Source organism: Clytia hemisphaerica, unplaced genomic scaffold (assembly GCF_902728285.1).
Source record: "Clytia hemisphaerica strain Z4C2 unplaced genomic scaffold, Clytia hemisphaerica genome assembly, whole genome shotgun sequence".
Classification (NCBI taxonomy): domain Eukaryota; kingdom Metazoa; phylum Cnidaria; class Hydrozoa; order Leptothecata; family Clytiidae; genus Clytia; species Clytia hemisphaerica.
The window spans coordinates 863,785-874,364 of record NW_027104293.1 but is presented as its reverse complement, the minus strand read 5'-3'; the positions used below and the strand labels follow the sequence as shown (position 1 = coordinate 874,364).

Below are 10,580 nucleotides of genomic sequence, written 5' to 3'. Positions count from 1 at the left end.
ACAATAAGAAAATCCAGCTGCATTTTGAAGGAGAAATTTGGCATGATGACAAAATACTTTTAACTTTAGCTTGACATCAAATGTTATGAAATAATATCAAATGGTGTGCAAAATGTGAAAATTGTTTTTCTTATCGTGAAAAAAGTCACGCACTGGCTTTCCTTCTGCGTGACTTGTTTATTGAGCCTTTATTCATATTAAAGAGTTTTTCAGCTATGGTTTTTGAATTAACACTGGCATTGGGTTTGTTGAATTAACATTATAATATTATCATCAATTATTGGTCCATTAGATAAAAGGTAAGATTTTAATTTAGTTTGCATAAAACATTAGTCTGGGTATCCAGACTCAAAATTGTAGAAAAATTACCTCAAAATACAGTTACATAGAACAGTCTGATACAGTTACCTTATAACAGCTAGTCACAATGGTCAAAATTCTACAACGAGAATCTTGTTGTGTGCCGGAAAGTCAAAAACTAAATTCTTCTGATCCGGTGCCCTAGTTTTTAACACAATCACGCAACTTTTGTTGTCATTCACAGTCCTTTTAGATGAGCGCGGCCCTTACAAATTTGAAATTGCATATTCGTCAGATTGTTTTGTTTTCACCCATCCCTTTAGAGCTTCAGCGTGAGGGGCAGAAAACAATCACAATCTGACCTCAGGTTTGCAAGAATAGTTTAGGATCATTTCACACGAAAAAATAAGAATATCCATAACGAAATTGAAAACACCATTCTCATAAAAAAAGAGTCTACCCCGCCGGTGGCAATGATCTTGACTGCCAACGGGGACATGCTGCTGGAGTATGAAAAATGGACCCTGTCAGACATGAATATTTGGCTAATTTGGGACCTTGTCAGAAAGAAAAATCAAAAAAACTTTCCCATCTTGACCCTAAAAAGCGGCCAAAATGACTAATGTCAAAAATTACCAAAAGTCAACCCTGTCAGATACACATCTTGAAAATTAGTATATTTGGGACCCTGACAGATATCTTCAGAGCCTAAAAAAGGAACCCAGACTAGCGGCACGTCTCCGTATCCTTTTTGCCTAAGTGCCCTCCCTGGGAGTTCACATTGTTTTCGCAGGTTTTTATATACGATCATCCGCCACATTAGAGTGCCCAAATAATTAATTCGTGTGAATTATTGAGTCTTCAAAAGAGATTTTTCTGAAGAACGAAGAACACCAAAATATTGTAAAAACAAAATGGCTGACTGCTTGCTTGCATGCGTGCCCGGCATTTTAGTGTTGTTTTAGAAAGTTTTGGCAGTCTCTGCTACTTGATTATGTGCATATTTTGGTTGTTTCTTTTGAGTTTTTTTAGTCTTGAAGGGTTCTGTCAACAAGGGTTCACTCACAGAAAGTATCAAACAAACTGTATCATGATCACAAACAAATAGTCAGCTTACAAGCAAAAAACTTGATCATGATACAAGAAGTATCGAAACGTCAAGAATGAACAGGATTTTGTTTTTCGTCTTTAATTTTTTCCTGAGAATAATTTGGCCCAGAAGAAAATCTTTTCAAGTATACAGTATCTCAATCAAAATTATGACATTTTGTGGAGAATTTGAGCATTGCTGCGAGATAATTGGTAATTTGCAGGTTAAGATGCTCTAAAAACTGCATGCTTAGGTTCAGTAGCTTAGTTGCTTAGAACCGGATTTTCTTGTTTTGAAGGTTATTTGGACAAATAGATCGAAATTGAATTTTCGTTTTAAGAATGTCTTGAAGGAGTTGATCCAGTAAATTTTGCAATATTGACTTTCTTTGAGGTTAACTCAAAATGCAGATGAATTGATTTGAATAACCAAGGAGCTAGCATCGACAAGCAACATTCAAAAGCTTTTGGAAAGTGAAATCTAGAAAACATTTCTTTACTTTTACCTAATATGGTCTAACAGAGTATATTGCTTACTTTATCAAATGCATACAGTTCTTAAAGTTACTCACTATATTTTTTCGATCATTTTGTATGCTCATTTACAGCCTCTATTGCTACTGAACTCCCACTTAAAATTAGTCACTGAATTACTCATGAATGAGCGCTCTTAAGACCAATTAACAAAAAACGTTATTTGCGATAACATGATAATGTCGAGAAAAACCGTAAAACTTCTTATCTTTCTTGAACTTCCCTCAGAGTGGGTTTTCTCTCTAATCCTGTGGTTTTATCACTGTCTAAATCAAGTTTCTCTTTTAAAATCGAGTGGGATGCTCCCGTTAGAATATGAACTCAAATTAATCTAGTGCTCTCAATCTTTCCATTTTGATTTTGATTTTCTTTTCTAACTTTTGATTGAGTACTTCGTGGACTTGTTGGGCTCTGTGTATTATAGATCATACTGGCCTTGGGAGAATGGAAGGGTTTTCCGTAGTGAGCGAAAACTTAGCGAAAACTATAATAGCAACACATTTTTCATCTCATATGCGCATCATGCTTACACGTTTTTTTTATAAGAACGTCAAAAATTTTCGAAGCCTTCGGATGTTCTTAGTTTTTAGGATTTGAAGCCTAAAAATGTTCTTAAAATGTTCTTATTTTCAGCATTTTTTGAGCATTTGATGTAATTTTTTAAGAAAATGCATGTTTTTAAGTCTCCAAAGCCTTAGAATATTCTTAGAATGTTCTTAAATTTTTTGGGCCTCGAAGCCTTATGTTCTTATATAGTTTGTTCTTATAAAAAAAAAACGTGTATGCGATTCTCTTAAAGATACAGAAGAAATTACTCAATCCACCTTTTCGGCCATTGCTGCGTGGGCATTTTTTTTTCCGTTTTACCACCCTAAACTCGATTCAATCCTTTTTTTACACTTTTTTCTTTTGTCTTCAGGTGCGAAAAAAAGACTGGCCCCGACAATTGGCGGCTACGGTCAAAAAGGTGTATTAGAATCTTGTAAAATGTGCTACTTTTACACAAGCTTTGACGAAAACAATAGAAATTGTTTCAATAGGAAGAGTTTCGGTTCGTTGGAAACCAAAAATCTATCTTTTCACTTTTTAAATGGGTTATTCATTACGGCAGCCGAAAGAAAATGTTATAAAAATAAAACTTAGCTCAGTCAGTCTCGAAAGAGTCGTTTTTGGGAAATTTGAAACACGCATACGTATGTCAGGTTGAGTGTTTTACAAATTGTCTGTAAAATTAATTATCTCAAGCGGTATAGGTTTATTATTGGCCGATTTTCTCAAGTCGATGCGTAATTTAGAATGGTTTCATATGAACAGGATAATACTCTCAATGACGACAGGTTGTTGTTTCTGGGGGAGAAACACTTGAAAGAATGATGAGATTAGGAAAGGAGTTATCAATTTATAATGGGCTCTGTTAAAATGTTCGCTGAGTTTTGCCAACAATTAATTTCAACTTGCTATATTGATATATACTTTGAGGCGCGTCATGATTCATGCACAGTTGAGTATTTTGGCATCCATATAATATACCACTATTCCCAGTGTGCACGTATCAACGTCAGAGTTGATGACGTCATTCATAAAAAGTGATTTAATTGATGGCTTAATTATACGTTTGAAGTGAATTATGAATGACCCTTTCCTATCTCCATTAATCCTTATCTTCAATATCTCCTTTTAGAAATTCGCGCTCATTTTTTCATTTCAAGCCAAAACTTTAAAATTTGAGTTCCTATTATCAGTCAATAAACGTTTGAAAGAGATGAGCAGTGTTATCAAGACCCTCTGAAGTTAAAGTTAACGTAATATGGGTTATAGTAGATATAGAAATGGTACGGACGCAAGATCAACATTTAGTTCCTGTATTAGAAGAAGCTTAAGGGTAAGCATAATCATTCAATAAATTTGTCAAGAAGGTTGAAGGTTTGAATTTGTGTACCATATTTCAATTAAGTGTAACGAAGAGAATCGAAGCTACTGTTTAATCTTTGCGCATCGGGTTTTCTTTTTGTATTACCTAAGCTAGAGCCTATCAATCTTTGGTTTTTAGCCAGGTGGTCAAAACATTATCGATCGCCTTAAGACCAGCTTATACGGCAATGTGCGAATGTGTAGCAAAACAAAGAGTTTATTCCAGACAGTCAACTGTTTTTGCAATATTCCCTAATATCTCAAAGTCGATCAACCTTTGAACCCAACTGGCGTTTTGACTATTAATCCATTGTTCTCAAAACATTCTTATTGGCTAAGAAGTCTTCAAAATAGTGTTTATCTCTTTCATTTTTCTTTTTTTCTCATCAGGTGACCTGTGCATAAAAAGCTAGCCTGTAGAAGATCTTGACAGACACTCAGTCATGGCTACTAAGGAAGAGTAGTTTGGTACAGGCTTTGAATTTTGTTGATTATGATTTTCATTATAGACACAAAAGCTCGGGACAAAGCTGGAGTTTTTACAAGCTCTTATTTGATTTGGTTGGTCGTTAAGATGTAATAAAAGAATCTTATTACTTTTTCTAAAGAACGCGTCATCTCTATCACTTTAAATGACCAATTAGTGAAGTATCTTGTAAAAATCTCAAGGCTTCTTCGCGTTTCGCGTGTCCCCTACCTCTTGTTAAGCTAATAATAAACATCCACTCTGGTAGGAAGAAAATATTTGTCTCTACATACTGTGTTCTGTTTGAAAGCGAGGCCAGGTGGAGATAATTTTGATGAATTATGTAAATTAATATTCTTACTATGACCTTTTGTCATGCTCGTCATGAATAATCTCCCTTGTATTTTGTTATGAAACATTCAAAACTGTTTGGAAGCATTATTTGGTTAGAGATGTTGTTTTGAGTAGACCATCTTATTCGAAGTTTGAAGTTTCACAAAATTTCCTCAATCTCGTACACAGAGCCATTTGAACCAACTTTTTTTATTTCACTGATGATCGTGCTACAACCTTTCATGAGCGTTATCAGAATCGTGAAAAAGTGAACTAAGGGACTGGGTTCGTGTTTGAAATCCTCTGTTCTTGTTCAATATTAATCACCTCGTGTCACAAGTTTTTGTTAAGTAATGACGATTTGTCTTTTGCTAATGAGAATTTCGGTAAACGGTGATTCGCACCCCTATATTAGGTAGAGACCTAATAGTCGTGACCCATATCTGGGTTTTTAAATCTAAGTTGTTGTGGGATGGGAAACTTCTCTGTTTTCTATTCTTATAAAGAATGCTGTGAGACTGAAACTTTTAGAAGAGATTAGTTCTGTTTTTCGTGGTAACTTTAAGGTGACAATACTCAAGCATAGAGTTTGCTAGAGTAATTCGTATTCAAATCTGAAACCATAGACGGTATTTGATGAAGGGGTGTTGCATAAGATTCAACATGAAAACGAAGCAGGTAAATCGAAGCTAAAGTTCTTTAAAATCATCGTGGATAATTAGTTATAGTTAGTTTGTATAGAAAGTTTAACTTTTATCTGGCACCCAGGTACAGAAATTTTCAACCGACATGCTAAAGCTCTAAAGGTCGGTAAAAGTTTCAACATTAAGGTTAAGATTACGTAACTTTGCAAGACATTGTGAACTTGAAAAGGATTTTGCAGCGGGAGGCCTGGACCCTAGCACTTGTTTTCGGGGATTGGCGGGTCCAACCGAAATAGTTTCAGGTTTACGCGCAAAAGTATTTGAACCCGACTGAGAATGTAGCACAAAGAACAACTTTCATTCCTCTCCGATGGGAAATTGGCCCCCTCTTTTAGAGCTTTAGCGCGGGCTGCCGTCAACTCATCATCGGAATATCACCATTAAAAGTGAAATATGGTACAATTTATTCGTCAGAGGGGCGAGATTCATCCTTCAATTTCATCAAACCTTCAAATTAAATAAAAGTGAAAGTATGAATCAAAATTGAAATTCGAAAACCAGCACTACATCCGTCTCATGCTATACCCTGCTTTTTATTTTGTTTATGGCTGAAAGTAATACGCCGACCTTTCATTGAACAAATTGAATGAATCTCTTTGAACATTCTATGCACTGCTTGACATAGCATAAGCGCTTAGGCTTCCTTCCTTTACTGAGGAGTTTGATTTTAAATAAATTCACACGCCTTGTAAATTGCACGCAATCAATCGCGTTTCTTGTCTTGTGTAAAGAGTTAAAAGTAAAAAGTATTCATATAAAAAAGTATTCATTAAGGAAACTTAACCTTGAAACTTAGTTACGTTTGACACTAATTACGGTACCCCAATTTTCACTTATCTCTTTTTTTTGGGAGGGGGGGGGGTGAGGGGAATAGATTGTTAGTCTGGTTAACCAAACCCTAAGTCATAGGCTAAACTATTTCTTTTACGACTAACAACAATATAGTGGCGCTTTAAAGATTGAAGTTGGTCTTGAATTTCTGTCGCAACTGTCCATTTTCCAAAGTTGCTATGAAAAGGTTGGAACAGTAGGAGTAGTAAGATTAGCGGTTTGCCCTTATGGTAAATTTCGTAAAATGTTGTAAAGTTAACGAGATTGTTTCATATAAAGGTCGAAAAAATCGACCAGTTAACCAGACCAAAATGAGCTTTCTTTGAACTTGAAAACCCTTTGGATAATCATCTTTATTGCATTAGTTTAACCCATTACGTAATTGGTTTTATGACTTTAGATTCGAATTATATAATTGGATGAGAGAGAGAGTGACTAATTGCTGAAGGTCTGGTTTACAAACAAAGGTCTATTGACCTGAAAGGGACTTCACCGTGGAGCTTGCAGAATCATTTTGTCTTGTTTTCGTTTCTTATACACGATATCTTTTTATAAGAAAAATTTTATATAAAAGCACGAAGCTAAAAATTTGCTAAAACCTAAGATTAAATTAAGAACAATTTTAGCCTCAGATTTCAGAAATTACTAAGGAATTACTGATTTTAACCGATTTTTAAGAGATTTTAAACCCATTTTCAGTTTAAGTAAAGAAACTAAGCGATTTAAGAACATTTCATAGTATCATTTAAATTTCAAAGAATTAAGAACAGTGCCCAGCCTGATCCAAAATCTACTGTTTCTTATAGAAAAGCGTGTAAGGCAAAATATGAAACGTCTTTATTTTCCGTTTATCTGAAGCATAGTTGACAAACTGATGGTGTTTTAAGAATATTCTCGTGCTCTTTTCTCATTTACTATTCTATCTTGTCAATACTTCTTTTGATTTTAATACCCTATTTAAAAACAGACTTTAGGATGCTATAATAGACTTAAATTTGCTTAGTCACTTTGCAAAGAGGATTGATATTGATAATGCTTAGTTAAGCAACATCCTTCGTATTGTCGCATTTCGATTTTGATATTCGTTGGTGCAGGTTGACAATTGATGGAAAAAATATTGCAAGGAAATCTTATTTAGTCACAAAGATCCTTGCGAGACTATTTCTGTAATTTATTAGTAGTTTCAATCTGCCGAGCTATTATACTAGCTTCTAATCAGTAATAAAAACGTCAAAAATCAATAATCTAGTCTTAAGCTGTCTCAATTATTTTTCATTATTATTTTTCATTTTTTTTCAGAGCAAAACAATGACAGCACCAAGTGAAGAATTATCATTCCATAATGCAATCAACAATCAAAAATTACCCATCGTTCTTCAAGCGACAAAAAGTTGCGTCCTGGGTGAGCGAACCGTTCTGGAGGAAGACCAAATCTTAACTGTCTTGGATCGGGCTCACGTTGATCTTGTGACATGTAAGGACGCTGATGGGAAAACTTTCAAGATCGCCAAAGATATGGTTTTACATTCTCCAATACATTATGTAGAGGAGTTTTACCCGCGGACCACCCAAGAACTGGAGGAGATGATAGGCAATGTTAGTTATGTTCAAACTAAGAGCTTTTATAAAGACAACTTGAATACCTTTGGTCCTTTGGAAGTGTTCAAATTCACTAGCTATTTTGATGAAAAGACCATCGTTTTACAGACCAAATCTGAAGATAAGTTTTTCCTGAATGTAGAAGTCTTGTTGAATTCCAAACTCTTCGTCCTGGTCAAGATTAATGGAAACAAGAAAAGATTCCATGACTTTTTGGAGCATTTTGAATCTGAACAGATGATTCGATTGGATGATCCTACCTCCAATAAAATGATGTATCCAAACTTTTCCGTCGAATCAGTCGGTAAATACGAAGTCGCTTACACAGTTACTGATATCAATAATTCGATGGAACTCAGATACGAGACGTTCCCACTTGATCGACGTATCACGTTCCGGCGAACCGGCAAGAAGCCACCAGAATATGTCGAACAATTTGGGCGCTACAATACTGAATCTTACCTGGAGAATCTGAAACAAGTCAAGATCGCAATGAGCTATGACAATTATTTACCACGTTTCTATGGTAATCTGATCATTAAGAATCCATACTGGACTGATTTACAGCGTCCGAATAAGCTAAACCTGGCCAACGAAAACAAACCAGGCGTCCGAGAATCACTTCGCAGAGGACTCAAAAATTTCATTCGCTCTTCGCCATCCAAAGAAGATCTCCGAATTCCCGGTATCGAGAAACCGCAAACCATACCTCCTCCCAAGAATGTTCCATCTCCAACCAAACAACAAGCCCTCGCTCCAAGGAGCAGCTCAGACGCACCGCGCCCTACTCAAAGAACTGTTAAGAAGGCTGACACTAACCCAATCTACGATATCGATACTTGGAAGCTAGAGCAGCTCAGACAGGAATTTGCCAAGAATAAAGTTGACGGAGTACCCATCAAACCTCCGAGAAGAAGATTGCCGAGACCGAAATCGTTAGATATGGATCATCCACACAGTATGTTTTATAACGAGCTGAAAGAAGATAATCTCTACGAGAAACCTTTCAACGAGAAATCACCACACGGTAAACTTAAGCACGTCAAAGATCAAGAAATCTTTCAATATCAACGAAGTCCCTCTTTACCGATCCGCGTCCCACTTCAAGCCGAACGCCCCACTCAACGCACCCATTCCGCCTCTCCGCCCTCATTTTATCCGCCCTCGTCTTCGTTTGAAGGATTAGATTCAGGAGTGGACTCACCTAGTGATAACAGAAGCCTTGGTGAGATGCTCAAAAGATTTCAAACCTCTTCGCCACAACCTCAACCACAACAAGAGAATCGAACACGTTCACACAGTGCTATGGAAAAACGCAAATCACTTTCACAATTATCCCTCTCTGGATCCGACCTCAACATTTCATACCCTTTCAATTTCAAACATCAAAAAGGGCATGGTATTCCTGAGAACCTCTACGCAATACCAGGTCAACAAAGGTCAAGTTTCAACCAACTCGACGAAACCAATCAATTTCCAGATCTTGAGCAAATAACACAGAACACAAGACGAAACACCGCTTTCAGAAGCCATATCTATGAATCTGTCATTTATGCTGACGTCAAAAATGAGGTTAAAGGCAATCCAATCTTTGCTGCTGAAGTAGAAAGCATGAACTCTATCAAAGAATTTACTATCGACGATGTGAAGGAATTATTGACTCAATTAAAACTTGAGAGACATGTGCAAACGTTTGAGGATGAGATGGTCACAGGTTATATGCTTGTTGAAAAATTCACAGAATTTCACGGAGAAATGGGACTTACTCCTTTTGAGGCTCGAAAACTTTACAAATATGTTCGTGGCTGGAGACCGACGATTCTTAATTCAGGACACGAGAATATGAACTTCAAAGAATGGTCGATTAATGAAGTCGAAGCGCAACTTATTAAACTAAAACTACCAATGTTTGCAATTTTTTGTTCAGATAATCTTATTGATGGTGCTCTGTTGTTAGATATGATTCAAAACAAATTACTGACAACTTTGGAGCAGGATAAAGTGACATTAAAGAAAGTTGAGATTGCAAGGATCGAAGCTTATTTTGAAAATCCTCAACAGTATGAACATATGAGGGCCGATAGTAATTCAAGCAACTTAAGTGCTTGATTTAACGAAAACTGTCACCAAAAAAGAGAACTCGAAGTTTTAGTTTTTTTACATACGTAATATTTTTTATTAAGTTTCATTTTTCGTAAACCATAAAAATTAGTTTGCTTAATTGAGTATCTAACTATTAATTATGGTGTATGTGGGTGTTTTTTTTTAATCTCAGTCGAAAAAATATTTACACTTATTTTGATATCTTTTCCAAAGATGACTGGATTGACTGCTTTTAAAAACTAGTTCAAAATAAGTCTAGCTTACTTTAATTTAAAAGGTAAAGGTATTCCATTTGAAATCTCGATCAATTGAGTATTTAAAATCGTTAAATACCTATTAATAAAAGCTCTCTTGTGTACGTGTGGGTAGATGTTTTTATTTTCCATCCAATTTTATTTTATTTAAAGATACAAAGTTAGATAATATAAAGACCGTCTAAAATCTCACACAAACAAGTACTAGTAGGGTATTTATTAAGATGTTGACACGCCTATTTTGCCCCCGCCTGACTCTAAATAACCTTTGCATAAAGCTTTCAGTTGAGGTTTCAGCCTGCTTCTAAAAGTTGTATTAGAATGTGAAATAACATCGAACTTTTGAAAAGTTTTATTTCTAGAAATTAAAAACTCTGTTTAGGTATTACCCCCTTTTCTATCTTTACCTCGAGTGACGTCAAAAAAAGATAATTTATGTTAATTTATCCCATTAAA

At 35.6% G+C, this 10,580-nt stretch overlaps 1 protein-coding gene across 1 annotated transcript; it reads left to right on the top strand.

Annotated features, from left to right (window-relative positions):
- Positions 1–10,019, top strand: LOC136817161 (uncharacterized). Its single transcript, XM_067073500.1, has 2 exons — positions 1–299; positions 7,468–10,019. The coding sequence occupies exon 2, from the start codon at positions 7,477–7,479 to the stop codon at positions 9,874–9,876; it is 2,400 nt and encodes a 799-aa protein (XP_066929601.1). The 5' UTR covers positions 1–299; positions 7,468–7,476; the 3' UTR covers positions 9,877–10,019.
- The last annotated feature ends 561 nt before the right edge of the window (positions 10,020–10,580 follow it).